This window comes from Branchiostoma floridae, chromosome 3 (assembly GCF_000003815.2).
Source record: "Branchiostoma floridae strain S238N-H82 chromosome 3, Bfl_VNyyK, whole genome shotgun sequence".
Lineage (NCBI taxonomy): Eukaryota > Metazoa > Chordata > Leptocardii > Amphioxiformes > Branchiostomatidae > Branchiostoma > Branchiostoma floridae.
The window spans coordinates 24067505-24084065 of NC_049981.1; the positions used below are offsets into that span (position 1 = coordinate 24067505).

The window sequence follows — 16561 nt, forward strand, 5'->3', positions numbered from 1 at the left end:
AAAAAATCAATTTGAATAGTTGACAGGAGAATAAAGAGAAAGAAATAAGAAACATTAATAATACAATGCATTTCTCTCATACCTGAGGTACGTGTAACTGATGCCTTTAGCAGATTAAATTGATATCCGGATATATCCGCAAGGGACAACAAAGCCTTAACAAAGTTTATCCGCTTCTGCCTTTCGTCAGACGAAGCCGATAAGATATTACGTTTCACACCATTAGTCATACTTTACGATAGAAGGCTGTTTGTGACAGATTGCAAGGTTCTGAAGACGAGTTGATTGATGGGCATGAAAACTCACAGTAACGTAGATGTTTGAAATCGCTTGTAAACTTTGGAGTAGGAACTGGTAATTAGTTGTTAATTAATGCAAAATCGTTTTTGATCAATTTCAAATAAGCTTCCATCGATACATGTGCGTGATAGTAAGGCTAGTTGATGAAAATTACTTAGTAGTATTGTCAATTATGAAAAAAAAGATTAACTTTCTCATATTATCGCTAACCTTATGAATATTTTGGGCATCCTTGGTCGGAGGAGAGGGGGACTTTGCGGCTCACCTCTTCTAACTCTAATCGTGTAAACATTTGGTCTTAGTTGTTCTTTTTTTTTTGTTCACGGAAAAAGTGCTAGTGAAAAAATTATTACTTCGAGACATTATGACGTAATATAAAGTTTATCGTTTTAAATGGGCCTTTAATTAGACGCATACTGATACGAAATTAAACACGGAAGCATGTTTAGAGCAAGAAATATCAAACCTGGAAGTTTCGCTGTAGAACCCATAGGAAAGCCGCTAGCGGGCCAAATTAAAGCAATTCCGGTTAATCGCTCTCTGTCAACACATGTACACTAAATTTAAAACTAACATACCCAGCCTTATTTTACGTATCTTGTTAACGAACAGATACACATGCAAACGCTGCTGGAAAAAATAACAATGACACATTTCATGGAGGTAAAAGCCATTGTCCCCAAAATCGGATGCACAGAGGCTTACGACCTACCTACAGAGCTGTCACTACCCCACATAACATTAGCTGCTCCACACACTCCCTTATATGGAAGTCTGAAATTAAATCCCCGCAAAGGTAGCCAGGTGATGATCGGGACTGCAATAAAAACAAGGCGAGCCGTTCTGCATCATCAATTGATCGTTGAGGTTAAACCCTACAGAGACAAGGGCGTTTGAAAGATCGAAAGTGCGTTTGAGGATAATTTGCACTGTGTCTGTTACATACGTCATCGGCGGCCTTCCTGAAATGGAGAGCATCGTATCACACGCGATGTGAGTATGGTCATTATATTTACCATGTTGAATTCTATCATATCTTACGTGTCCATAATATAAAATAACAGTGTAATTTATATGTTCCTTTTGAGAATCCAATGATCAATGGGTAAGAAAGCGGCGGTTCTTACTCACCAGAATCATGGTACGTAAGAATGGTCACTTTCTAATGTACATTGCTAGCATGCTCGCCGTCGCTGTAAGCTTTCCGTTGGAATGCATTTATCATCTTTTGAGACTCGCTGAAAAGGCCGTGGCATCGGTGCATATAGTCCATAAACCGCACCAAAAGAAATCATTCTACTGAATACCCAAGTACAATTTCAAGAGGTACTTGTAGACGCTGATGATCCTACCGATGCACGCTTTTGTAATTTCTTCCTCTATAATCCAAAGAAAAGGCCAGAGCTTTAATGCATACACCGCGTCGACTACTTTAACAGAAAGGCTCTGCGGTGAATTTCAAAAGGTATAGCTGTGAAAGAAAGTAGTCTTTACCTGTGCTATCTCCTTGCCCCGTGACCTTTACAAGCATATCCGGATGCATTTACCTAAAGTTTGCTGGAGTGAAATAACTTAGGAAAACAAATTATACAGTCGGGTAACTCCAAACGGCCTCGTGCATGCAGCATTTGCAAAATGATGTGAATGTAACAGCTTCTTACTATGCTTCGTATGAAGCTTCTATGGCTTTTCAGGGCGCAACGATGACCAGGTTTCTTTTTAATTTTGCTGTAGACTGCCCGGCGCTGGCTGAACCTCTGTCTGATCGTGATATGGCTGCCTGTCATCGAGAGTAGGTTTGTGGAGAGTGTTCCCTCGCACTTATTGATAACCAAGTATAGAGGCCGACTCACCGTGTGCACTTTCTCGTTTGCAGAATGGATCCACCGGAAAACTCGACGGACGGCGGCCAAGTCATGGAGGATGAGCAGATCCGCCTGAAGCAGACGCTGGGGGTTGTAGTCGTCTTCGTCGTAGCGTACATCCTCCTCTTCATCGTCTGTGTGATTGGGAACTCCCTGGTCTGCCTGGTCATTGCAAAGATCCCCAGAATGCGCACAGTAACCAACTTCTACATCTTAAACCTGGCTGTTGGGGATCTGTTGGTGGGGATTTTCAGCATGCCATTCACCTTGGCAGATAACATCATCATGGGTATGCTTACTACCTTCCGCTTTTTATTTCATAGTTTATCACAAAAAAATTAAGCCTGTAATTGTGAGATTTTGTTAATACTGAGTATGACATTTTTCCAGATAACAACAATTGGAAATGCAAAATCGTGCCTTACATGGTGAATTTAGAACGATTCTACATTTCCAATTTGTGCATTACTAACTATTTTCCGGGTTTTCATTGTTAGCAATGTGTTGCACTTTGATAAGCCTAAGTGTAAAGAGGGCGCTTAGTCAACCGGAATAACATCAAACATTGTGTTTCTACTGACTTATTCTGACATTACATGTTTTTTGAAAAGTCCACTCAAGGTGCTCTCCCACTGCACTTGTGTCAAGCTTGCGTCACTGCGGGGTTCGAAAGATACTCAACGAATTTCAGAGATAAAGAACAAATTGTCTTTCCTCTTGTGTATTTTGTCATCTTTTGAGTCATACTCTTAAGTACTACGCAATATCTGAATTATGAAAAATCGGATAAAATAACAAAACGGTGATGCCGTGAACGAAACCAACAGGGACGCAAGCTTGACGCAAGTGCAGTGAGAGGGCACCTTAACTGCTTAACAGAAACGGACTATGGGTATATTGCAATTAAGTTAAAAGAACAACCATTTGGGAGTATCTTTTTCAGATTGAAATTAGAAATTTTTTTTTTACAATCGCTTATGAATAGTTTAATATTTCAAAATGTCAATGGTGCACTGCGATACGTAGAATATGAACGTATTGTATAGCAAAAACAAGATGAATGGTCAACGCCCATTCTCCGTTAGGAGTTATGCCCATGCTATTTTGCTTGTTTGATTATCAAAAAAACGATATAGCAGCTTTAATCTGATCATGCAATGGAAATGGCAAATATCAAAATTGACATGATTAATGACCGATGTTGATTCTACAATAAATATGCCATATGGGAGGCATTAAGGTAAAATGTTGAGATAAGAGATAAACGCATCCCCCCACGTAACAACAGCTCAAGGACATTTAAGGAAACTATTATCACCAAAAGGTGTCCATTAATAACCATGCACATATGTCAATATACGTTCAGTAAAATGGCAGGGAAAAGAAACCATGTCCTGGGAAAGTACATTGTAAAGAATATTAGTTTTTTTGTGATGTGTGATTATTATCAGGGTATATGGATAGCTCTAAGCGTGATTTAAAGAGAATACGTAATCTACTAGGGTCATTAGATTTTATGTATTTTTGATGTCCCTAGGGTTGGCTAGATGTGCAGATCTAGTCTAGCTTTATGCTATTACAATATAAACAGTTCGAAACAATAACGGTCAGATATTCTTATGTCTTCTCTACATCCGCTGAGCAAACATAATCTGAATAACTAGGCTTGCAGCTGGAATAAATCGAAATGACTTTTGCCATTAGTGTTTGGCAAACTAGTTGATGAGTTGTGACACAGTTGCACTTTCTTCTATTAATTGGTACTTAATCGCAAGTTCTAAGTTGCCGTACGAAAATGCAGAAAATATAATGAATCCCAGCTGACTCAATTGACCCAATTACCGCCTATGTAGATCTGAAGTAAGGTTTGGTTTAAGATGACCATAATTAAGTCGCATGTCCACAATTGCACAGGATAAGTGATGTGGCATGAACTAATTTCTGTGAAAATTGAGAGAAAGTGGGACACTTTCCTGGAGTTCCCATGGGTAGATGTATTTAGAATTGATGTCATCGACCTTTGTCATTCAAACTAAAAGATCTAAAATTTGGTGATATTATTCAAGGTGAAAATAGAATCCCATACGACCTTTGATTTACAACGTGGGTCTTCCTGCAAGCAGCTTAACAGCTGCAAAGTCCTCACGCGTTTTGAGGCAACAATTTGTTTGCGACGAAGATTCCATCTTAATACGTGGTTGTATATTCAGTTGTCTACACAAATGTATGTTCATCAGTTGAATTTATATGAGGCGGTATGCCAGGCCATTACTTTAAAGACATATTAAAATGGGGTAAAATACACCATGCACACATCAATTAAAGAAGATTTTAGATTGCACAGTCGGCTTTATATGCTGAACAAATATTTACCCTATTCAGACGGGGAGGGGGTGTTGAAGCCTGCGCCAACTTTCATCCCGTATAACGCCAGAACGCCTAAAGCTAGATTCACCAAAGTTTGTGAGTTTTATAGCGTCAAACTTCTTTATTCCTATATCTACATAATTTTCTTAGAATTTTGTCTCAAAAGCCCAGGTTGACCAATAAATCCCGCTCCAAGTAGGGTTAGTGCGACACAATACACATGAAGCCCATCTAAAAAACAATAAAAAAATCCCACCTGTTAACAGAGTACAAGAGAAAGTGTCATGGGCATGGCAAAGGCCTCTTTAGTCTTCACTTTATGAGATGAGATTTTCAAACTCATTAGCGATTGCATCAATCTCTCGGAAGAACAAATTACCTGGAGAATAGCACTGCGGCAAAGGAGACACCACTGTAATTAGTCTTTGAAGATAAGAGTTGCTTTAATCTATCTCTGGCGTCTGAAAGAAACCATGATGTATCTGAAGTCATTTTACTGCGTCGTTAGTTTTGATAACGGCAATATTGCTATTAACCACAGCTCAACAGCGAGTCACTTTTGGTTAATACATACAAATGTGTGAGACGTATCCTACGCTGCAGTATGTATTTGGAAACAAAAAGCTAAAACACTACATGTCGGATTGAGTGAAGTTAAATATACAAGTTCCATTCGCCATACTTTTATTTTCCAACTTTTTTTCTTTTGTCTCACAATATGTTTTCGTAACCATATAGAGCGAATAGAAATGATCTGAATAGAATGCTCGTTAACAATTTTTTTTAGAACAACATTATCGTTCTTAACATAACATAACATCCATAGCAGTTTTAATATCTGGCACCTACAAAGTGAACAATGTTTAAAAATATTTCGCTGCCTTGTCTACCTAGTTTCATTTGACGTTTATCTGAGGTACATAAAGAGAAAATTCCAGACAAAATAAGTTTATTCTTCTTGATCATGACAATTTATTACACATTGTTGGCGTCGTATGTGAGGCCAATATGGGGAACGTCGATATGACTCATAAGAAGTAACTTGTTCCTCCCTGTTCTTAGGCTGTAATACTTCACCGCAATAGTCCAATATCAGAATAATGATTTGAAAGTGTAGTGGTATATGTGTCTGCATTCGCTTAAAGCTTACTTTCTCGCCAACCTTTAATGCATACGTCTAGACATCCTGCGATGCACAATACGACCACCTTTAAAGCCTCCAGTGTTATCTTTGTAGAATTTTAGAAAGTACATGGAACATATCATCAATCATTGTCAGTTACTTGGTTTTCAATTACTGTTTGAATTTCAGCATGGTTCATTGTTGAACATTGTTGGTTACAACAAATAACAACTCAAACTGAAAAATACTTGTACTGTTTCAAACAGGTCATAAGATTACATTTCTTACGTTATATGCTTTACCCCATCTTATGTGTTTTTCATGAGAATGCGAACCTTGATGAAAAAGTATAATTAAAAAAACTAAACAGTAAAAACTTTTCTTTTTTATTTATAATATTCATTGACCTAAAATGAGATTTACGGTCGGTCGACGCCATAACGGATAAGGGGTATTAGACACGTGTCATTTACCGACTCTTCAAATATCGATAGCTTGAATTATTAAAATGACACTAAGCTTACTTAATGACGGCCGTTGCCTGTATCATTTTAGACCCTCGCATCAATAAAGGCTCCGACAGCACTATCGCTGCTGTCAACCAAGGATTTGACATAATACATCTTAAGGGGTTTCACATATTCAAAATATGTCCTTGATGACCTATATGTTGTGTTGTCTTTTATATCACATTTGTGGTCATATTCATTTTTTCTTACGACATCAAGAGACACATAAGCACAGTATGCAATAATTGGTCAAGCAAGTTTCTCAGCCCGAAAACGCATCCCCAGTGACCACTTATGAGAGAATATTGTCGCCATCGCAAACACCCAACTGTTCCTTACCTCAGCGACTCTATCAATCATGTGACTTACTACTGAGTTGTTGCTTTGTTAGAGACTGCCCGTAGATTCACAAGACGCCTTGCAGTCTAACCACTAGTCTAAAAAATCCTTTCACATTTGAAAAGAAGAACTAAAGGTAAACCTGACGTTCTCTTCTTTTAAGAAATTTGCAGTTGTATGTAGATATCTGTGAACACTTGACTATTCGCTATTTGGCGTGTACAACAGATGGCAACTAAAGCTGGGTGATTAACGCTTAGTCTATTTCTTGTTATAATGATGACTAAAATTTGAAAGTCTGCTGTATGTAAACTTCCTTTTCTTAGATTTTTCTTCCTGATTTTAGACAAAACAATTGACAATTTAACCGTATATGATTCTAAAGATACATTTAAAGTAGGTGATAGAAATGCAGTAATATATTTCTTGAGAGACGTATTCAGTTTACTTTTATACGCTTGCTGCATAGTTCATATTATAAAAGGCATATACTATACTTAAGCACATAGAAAACTGGTATGATCGTAAAGAAAACAATTCATTTGATGTTCGCAATTCTGGCATGCACTGATTTATGCTGAATAAAACAACAGTTTTCAAACAAAAAATATGGCCCAAAATCTCAACGCCGAATTGCAGAGACCTACTTCAACATTTACATCCCCTTTTGAAATATTCACTGCGAACCTGTACGACGTTGATATGTGTTGAGGTTTGCATTACAAAGCCCACAGAGCCCTTTCGGGGACGGGACCGGCGTGTGTATTATACGCTAGGATCTAACTGCTTCTTACGATACTGTATATGAGAAGGAGATAGATCTTTGAAGGTGGAAATCGATGATAACATACAGCTACACCCCTTCCCGAAGGTACATTACTGTTCATTCTAATGCCATACACGTTGAATAACTTCTTCTTGTATTATGTCTTTAATACGCTGCACTTAAGTTATTACATGAAATGATATACACGTTCCTCTCTAATTCTAATTTAATCAAATCTTCTTCATGTAATTTTCTTCCATCTTCTACAATTGCTGTAATCATAAAAACTTAATGTAACTTGCTAGCTATAGTAGACGAAATTCGCTATCTAGAGTCATCGTCAGAGAGAGACCCCGATTCGTAAAAGCGTTACTAGAGAACCGAATTAATAGAAATCAGATATTCGCAACACAGACTTTAACAATATGTGGCTAAAAGGTAAACCAATTAGAGTAGCTAGCAATCATGCGCAGATATAACGAGAAGCAATCTCCAAACAGCATACAAGAAATTGTTAGATAACAAGCTTAGATGTGTTTTTTTAGACGGAGAGGTCGGGAAGCCTTCTCTCATGGGAGGGGCATTATAAAGGCCCATCATTGATCTTCTGTATTTACTAGACTTACAACTTAAGATGGCTTTTCATCATACCCGACCTATTGTAAGCAGGCAATCTGTACAAACATGTTTTTTTCAAGAACATTGTCTTTGTTTAATTCAATATAGACTGGTTTAGTTCCTAGAAGAATACAGAAAATGGTTTAACGATGAATCGCCGCTGTCTGCGTTGTTTTTTTCTGCAGTGCAAAAACTGTAAATGGCTTCGCATACCCTTTAGCACGCTCCCATACAGATTGTTAAGATTAAGGCGAGAGCAAAAAATGCTAATTGATCCACATAATGGTGATTAATGGCATTGTAACAATGTACCGATTATCAAGGCGCCGTGCCGATTGAACATTCTTAAACCATTTTTGTCAATTAAACAATAAACAAAACCAAGACTATTCGTCAACAAAGTTCGTACTTCCTTGTCACTGTATCAATGCAAACACTACGAGTTCAATATACTTAATGTAAACATCGTCTAAAAACATGAATCAGTGTTTTTATGGCAACTTTACTAATATAAGAATACAGACGGATATAGAAGAATTTATTCTCACAGCCATATTGTAAAACAATTCTTCTGTATTCAATATTCTACCAACCTAATGTAATTATTTGTTGGTGAAAAAGCTTCAGAAAGTCGCATTCTTTTCGATCTTATTTCGGAAGAACAAGCATCATGCTTTGCGTAGATAGGAAAAAAAGACTTGTGTGAGGTTCAAGTACTGCAGATGAAATGGGCCACCTAGCGGCGAGTTGCGTAACTGCAGTGGGCCTTTAGATTATAAGGTTAGATTTTCTAAGTGCGAAGCATTTGTTTAGAGATTGATAGGGCAGGGGTAAGTGGTGTAGGTGTGGGCCCCTTGTTTTTAACTGCAGTGGTCAATTTTATTGTAGACTTTGAAAGAGATTAACTCAGGAAAGCGTGGGTGAATTGTCAAGCTATTTGACATGTAGATACATTGAATGATTATCAAATTCAGCAAATCTTAATCATGTTAAGCATGTGCTTTATGCATAATCAATGAAGAAAGTTAGCAAACTGCCTGCATCATATGGTCAGACATTGGAATAGTTAAAATGGAATTGATAACGATAATATTATTAGTTAAAATTGAATTTATAACCCTGATGTCCACGTTCAAGGTTCAAGGTTCATAACCATTACAAACACACGTTCATGCATTCCTTTACTTTTCGGGTAAAATATGCATCCTAGCACAATGCCAATATTTCTTCCATTACGAAATGTACACGGATTACATTTTCAACGAACATAGTCGCCTTCTTCCTGATCAGTAGAGACCAATCACTTCAAATAACGTTATAACGTAAACTCGCGGAAGTTTCAGACATGTGACCTTGCGGATACATGGCATCAGCAATAGGTTTCTGTGATGAAGAGATTGACATTAACAAATTAATTGCAGCAATACAATTTTTTGCCAAGCGTGGCAATTGCATATTAGCCATCGGTGTAAAAAAGCAAACACCGAGCACTTGTGCCAAAAGAACGCTCCTTGGTAAGTCCAATGAAATTTTGGTAACGAGACCCCGGGTGGCGATGGAATCCATACAGTTTAGCATGACAGAGCCTGTAAATGTCGGCGGTATCAGTGCTAACCATTTCTGACCTTAATTTGTAGATGATGAAATTCGTACGACCGTAGATCTTTGATCATGTAAAATGATGATCGCATATAGATGCAACCTTCCCCATCAGTTAATTAATCCTTCTTGGCAGAAAATACCCGATAGATATCTAGTTTTATCCCTTAAAAAGTCAACCCAGGAAATAGTGGGATAAAAGGAACCTGGTATATTTATAAAATCTCTGGGTTTTTACTTTTATAATCTAATCTTTCTAATCCGGGGGTTAGATGTTCGGGTAAAAGAAATTGGCTTAGGGCCCCCCCCCCCCCCGACCATTTTTTTTTGCTAGGCCTTCCCTCCAAGTCAAGATATTTTTACTAGCCCCCCCCCTCCCCCTATCAATTAAAAAAAATTCAGCACGCCAATAAATCACTGCGTTCCCGTTTGCACATGTGCTCTGCGTCATACTTATGATAATGGTTTTCATCGCGAAGCAGATCTCTCACCTCTAGCAAGAAAGGGAACTGATGGCTTAAAATATACGCTTAATAGATGGATAAATATCTGCTTTATAGAGGCATAAATATTTGCTTTATTAAAGCCATTTCATTGTTTTGATAACCAAACATCACCTAAAAGCAGCTGTACCTGGATTTCTAGTAGATTTGCGCCGCGTCACTGGTGACACTGGTGTCACTTCCCCGAGGATGAACTGAACTGAACTGAACTGCGCCACGAAACCTAATGCATTACAAGCTAGGGGTGGGAGATGGTCTGAGCGGCTTGTCGGAAAGTATTTTCGCTTCACATATATTTTGGACTTTTTCTTGGTTCTGTGGTGGCAATAACTGACGGTAAATCGGAAGAATATTACAACAAAAACGGCAGCACGATGCGACTATAAAACCAAAACTGTAGTGAGTGGGGAGGGGGGAGCCGACACGTGACGCCGATTTTCTCACGGCGGGGCCGTCCTAGCTGCCGGCGGGCGTTAGAACGTAGACTTGTAGGAGATCTTTTAAGAATTCCACGCTTTTTTTACAGGATATCCTGCAATATTTCATGGGCAAATATGCCGGTTTGATGACATTTGCTTTCAAAATTGGAAAAAAAAAACACGAGGTTTTTAGCCAAGTTTTTGAGGGCGACGTCCCCATCACCATGTCCGGTGCCAAAAGCGCGAGGCGTCGCAAGGGAGATCCGAGGAAATGTTGATATCTTGACCCTCTTAAAAGCTACTTCCTTCAGTTTGAGGGATCTGTTTTGCTGGCAGACAAAGCTACGTTTAATGGCATTTCTTTTAGAAATACAAGGATTTCAGCTTTTTGTAGGCGATGCCCCCGAACATATTATCACGAATCGTCGACCACCATAGACGCGAGGCCGGTCAAAAGGTTTCAGGGAAATTTGCCAATCTTTACCCTTGAGCTCTGAAACGCCATTTCTTGCATTTTGAAGGCCCTAGGGGTAAGTTTTGCTTGCAGACTTATCTAAAGTTTAATGACATTTCTGTAAGTGGAAAAGGTTTTCGAGGGCGATGCATAAAGCACTGCCTCCTCCCCAACACATTTTCACTGTGTCCAGCGCCGACCTTGGGCGATTTCCCTTGCGGAAAAAATTGAAATGGTGACCATCTGAAACGCAATTTCTTGCATTTTAAGGGGCAGATTTCGCTGGTAGACGAAGCTAACTTTTTTCCTTGGCCCTTCCCCAGGTCAAAAAACAATGTTGCTAGGCCCTCCCCCCGCTTAATATATATATATATTTTTTGCTAGGCCCTCCATGTCACAAAAAACTTGGAATTTAGTTTATTACCGTTATTTCTACAACCATGTACATGACTGTGCATCCCTTGCAAAGCAAGTTTTTTTTTCTTTTTTTTTCCATTCATTATTTATTATTTCTAAATTTACAAGAGGAATTTTCTTTTTAGAGAAACAAACAGTGCATATATATTTCTTTGCTGCATCGCTTTCGAAAGGCCTTTGCAAAGAAGCAACTGTTTGTTTGTTTGTTTGTTTAATTTGTCTTTACCTTAACTTACTGTGGATGTACTTCAGCATATGTATCTTTTAATACTTGGTAAGTGGAGAAGTGTGTAAAAATAAAATTCTAAGCTTGATAACAGACGCCCTAACGCACTGAAGCAGATCAGGCGTTGATATCTTGAGTACTTGGTCTGTTTTGAAAACAGAAGCCCGCGTCCTAGCTATAATTGATCACGTACCACACGGTATTCAATAACAAGCTAGCATGTTTCTGACGTCAAGGTTAAGAAGTCTTCTCTCTCGGGAGGAAACATAAAGGTCTACCATTGATCTTCTTTATTGAAGTTACAAACGAAGAAGCTTTACATCATCCCTTATCCCGTCTGTGCCTCTTATCTTTGAAATGGATTACAACCATTGACTCTTGGCGAAGCGGCCAAAATGCATGTAACATAATCGCTTACAAAAATTTGCGGTTGGCTACAAAGAATACTATAGTTTCTTTTATCGTAATTGCTCGCTAGTTCAATTTCGCCTTTATGCACTACATCGATGGTGCCTAATAGACCACATACAGCAAGAATGGTATTACTGTAATTTATTGTCAATCTTTCTATCACAGAAACGACTGATGCATGACAAATCGAATGAACAAGCCCAAAAATATTTTGCGTGAATCTGATACGTTAACACTTGAGTTGACTGGACAGGGTGTGACGCACGCTGCGCCAACACCTTGCAAGCGTGGGTTTATTACTTTGTATCTTCTCATTGATTTCATTTCTTTTGAATAAAAAGGTACAAGAATTCATTATCATACCATCTCCACTAGTGTTTGCGCTTTTATCACTGAGTCACCAAATATTTAAACATGCCCTATATCAAATTTCACAGAAATTCACGTTTAGTGTTTTTCTGAATCTTGAAGTTCTCTTTCCCACTTGACAACGGTCACTGAGCGATCGTGCAGCGACAAAAATGGAATTATGTGACACCATGAATGGTTTAAAGGGCAGTAAAACACAAAGAAAGCTCCATTATTTGTAATCTGCGGAATCTGTTGAGTGCTCCTTAGATCGGTGGGGCGCAGTGACCGGCTCTTAAAAGAGGGGAGGGGGGTTGTAACCGATTTATTTCCGTTATAGGAATACAGAGCATTCCGCACGTCACTGGTCTAAATGACCTTAAGCTACATAAATGTTATCCATTAGAAGCCTTAAAAAGGCAATACATTTTTCATGTAACCAGTCAAACCATCCAAGAGCAGGGAGCGACCTGCAAAGGTCGAGCACTGTCAATGTCAGATCAAGATCATTGACAAGCACTGGCAATGTAAGAACAAGATAATGATCGCGCCTGGACTTATAGGAAACAAGGAACAACAGGCAAAGCAATAAATCATAGAAATATTTTGGGAAAGGAATTTTACAATACCTAGCTACCTGCGTTCTTTGCATGCATAATCTGACATCATTTGGTAGAAATATCGAAAGCGTGGCATCACTTATGTATATAACAGTCTATTCTTCAAATGGAGAGTATCAAGACCTCAATGAATTATACAAGATAAATTCATGGGGACCAAACTAAGGTTTTAGTCTGAAACGAGGGCAATCCGTACAATCTCCAGAGGGCCTGTCTAGACAGTTGTAATGTCGTCTGTCTACCACCAAGGTAGCCCCAGCGTCCACTCCCTCAGTCTGTTAGTTGAAATCGACCCACCAGGAAGTATGTCACAGCGATTGGTCCCCAAGGTGATTCGTCACCCCTCTTTATATCCCCCCCCCCCCCCAGGTAGCAATGTCCCGGCGGACGCATCACATATCGATTTCTCGTACTCTGCATCTTCTTCTCTCTTCGAACTTTCTCGAGCCCTGATGTTTCATAATCTAAGTATATGGCTGGTGAACGGGTGCGGACATACACGCTCCCCCGCACGTATAAGAAAATATGGTGGGTGATGAGGGGAGCCTTACATTGATGTACAGTAGCTAAACAGGGCAATATCAAGAAATACGTTCTCGTGCTTTCTGTTAGAGACCCCATCCGATTCCGACTCTAGTGTACGATTTATTTCACGTTAAAAAGATACCATTTTGCTGTTGTTAATATGGCTTTGCTAGCTAGATCCCTGTGCTACCCTGTCTGTTTTGTTTGACGTATCTTTAGCTGTTGACCCTTGTAGAAAATGCTGAAGTTTTTATCCCAATTAACCTATAGATTCTAAATAGAATATTATTCAAAAATTGGTTTTCACTGCGCATTTTGAAAATTGCATAGAATTAAATTTACTGGGTTATTTGTTTATTTTCCGTCAAACTGTCTAGATACAGATACACCAATATCTATTTAATTCATTGTTGATAATATCATTAATCGTCCATTTCAAAAATGCATGTTTCTTGTGTTTCTACCATGTACATACAATTAGCATCAAACATGCACGATTATAAACTATTAAAAAAAAATTAACTGTCATTTCTCCAGGATGGCCGTTCGGTTACGTGATGTGTAAGTTGTCCTCTGCCGCCACTGTCATCTCTGCGGGCGCATCCGTCTTCACTCTGATCGCCATCGCAGTAGACAGGTACGTAAACAATTCTTTATCGTATAATTTTACAAGCTCTTACAAAACAATCATCGCAATTATAATGCAAAACTATAAGTCATTATGATAAAGCCAATTCATACCGTTAAATGAAACAAGAGTTTGAAGACTTTTTGGCTGCTTACTTTAAGATCTCTAAGTGTCTTTCTTGATCTTGATCTTATTATTCAATTAAGAAACGATGATGACATGGGCTCCTTTGTACTCCAAACAGAATGCAAGATATTAATGAATACCTTTGTATATCTTCATTTTCCCCAGAAACCTATTCATTCGTTACGAGATTCCAATAACAAACTTTATCTGTCCTAAATACATATCTCCTAACTCCTTATAGATTTAGCAAGTGTAAAACATCTAACTGCGAGCACTAAAAAAATATACCAATGGCCCAAAAAATAATCCCTCCAACATCACAAAAGTATATTAAAGATACCCTATCAAATTTTTTAATAGTATCTACCGTACCAGACTAGAAATTACATGAAGGTCGATAAAAGTTGTTATCTCGTTTGCTCTGTCAGCAACATGGCTATGGACGAATGCGAAATCTGACGCAAAAACTGTCCTTCTGGCAACTATGGATTGATGTGATTGCTTTTACCACCCTAAAGCGACCTCAATTTTCAGGTTGAAGATTAAGCTAAGCCTCCATGGGACCATATGAGGAAATGGATTCAATATGTTATATTCGTGGAGGTGATCTCACTATCCTAGCGGTGTGTACTTGTCTGTGAAATAGACGGAAAGCTCAGTTCTCTTCAGAGCTTACGAAGAAGAGAAGTTGTATAGAGAGATGAGATGATATCTTCTAGTCACCGTTCATATGAACATAGGATCAGCAGGGATTGTCTCAGAAAGTGTCTTTATGTCAACGCACGACCCAGAATAATACCTATTGAAGGCACCTACGCAAATAAAATTGCCTTATAGAACTAGAACTAACTTTAGATCTAGCCAAAGATTCATTACGAAGTAAAACCTAGTAGCTACTGCTGGTAACTATAAGTACGACTTGACATATTTCAATGTAAATAAATAGCACAGCAACGGATCCATGATGGAGGAACCATCATACTCAAAGTCATACAGACAAATCTATCTGATGGCTCATATGTTTATTGTGTTTTCATTTTCATTTGGAGGCTTTTGTCTTTATCAATTCCGTCCACAAGTGCAATTTCAGCCACGACAGATGTTTACATTAAAGTTAGTAATACTGCAATGTTTTGAAAAACCTTAACTTCGATGTATTCCTTCTATATACGACGAATCTGAAACTGCAAGCATTCTGTCGGATGCCAATCTCTACATTGCATGCTCATTTTGTGGTGTTGCTAGAATAAATCAGGACCTTGAACTCACATATAAAACGTTACCCGTGGAAAGCTTGACAAAACGCATTGCCATAGGAACAACGAAGATTGGTTGGTGCTGTCGTTGGGTCAATGTAGCACAGAAAGCATGTGTAGAGAAAGATAACGATGCTGACAATGACGGATGTCCCGTTAACCACACAATTGTTACCGAGCCATTACTATTCATTAGGCCCATCCTATTTTCCGGAACTTTCAAAATGCTTGGTAATTTGTACAGTATTTAGGACCTCTTTTCACTCGATCGCGATCGTTGAGTAAGCAACTAAGGTTGGATTTGCGTGACCCCTGCTTTCATGATTGAAATATGATACCAAATGTTACATAAATAAAAGAATAAAAACATGGAATGGGATATCAATGAAACTTCATTATCTATTAAATACTTAAATACTTTGTGCGATATGCCAAGGCAAAAAAATGGTCGCTCCACGCTGCCGCGTGGTCTCAACCCCTTGTGGAAAATAAGGTTAGCAACTATGATTTTAGGATGAGGTTTACCGCCATTGGTACATTGCATGGACATTAGAAAGTAAACAGGCGAGATTCACCAAAATCAAATTTACCACACAAGGACGTTTTAACTGGTTGTTAAAATAAATTGCAAATATTACGTAACACACACTCTCGAAGCTACTTACATTAACCCATCCACGCATACCCATTATATTTCCCTTCGACGTGCCAAATGTCGCTCCCAGTGCATAGCACAGTTTGTTGATGCTGCAGGTCATCCGACGGACGGAACATTCGTCACTGACTGTAAACGTGTCCCCTGGGAGATAGCCTCAGCATTAGTTATTACGAAAAGACCTTATCAAGAGGTACCGTTTCAGCAGATTCTGTGTTAGAGGTCGTACTGAAACGTGACATTGGATAAGACCAAATGTCGATGCGGGGGAGTAAGCGCTGCCCTGTGTAAAATTGAACTGCCGGTAGAGAGATCCTGTCAATCATTTGATGACCACCAGGTGAAAGGTTCACTTCATGCCATGGTGGTACAGTTTATGGAAAATTTAAGACTTGTTAAAAGCCAGGGTTTGTCGCAGTAGCTTGGAATGATGAATGAAATCTAACATAAATGTTCCTAAGAATGTTTTCAGCATGGTGCATTTCAT

The 16561-nt window shown here is 38.7% G+C and overlaps 1 protein-coding gene across 1 annotated transcript in view; it reads left to right on the forward strand.

Moving 5' to 3' along the window:
* The first annotated feature begins 1104 nt into the window (after window positions 1-1104).
* Window positions 1105-16561, forward strand: part of LOC118412593 (neuropeptide FF receptor 2-like) — a 19614-nt gene continuing 4157 nt past the window's right edge. Inside the window, exons 1-3 of the mRNA XM_035815550.1 lie at window positions 1105-1293; window positions 2177-2454; window positions 13947-14046. Of these exons, the coding sequence (XP_035671443.1) occupies window positions 1268-1293; window positions 2177-2454; window positions 13947-14046 (404 nt within the window). The 5' untranslated portion in view covers window positions 1105-1267. The remainder of the gene's footprint in view (window positions 1294-2176; window positions 2455-13946; window positions 14047-16561) is intronic.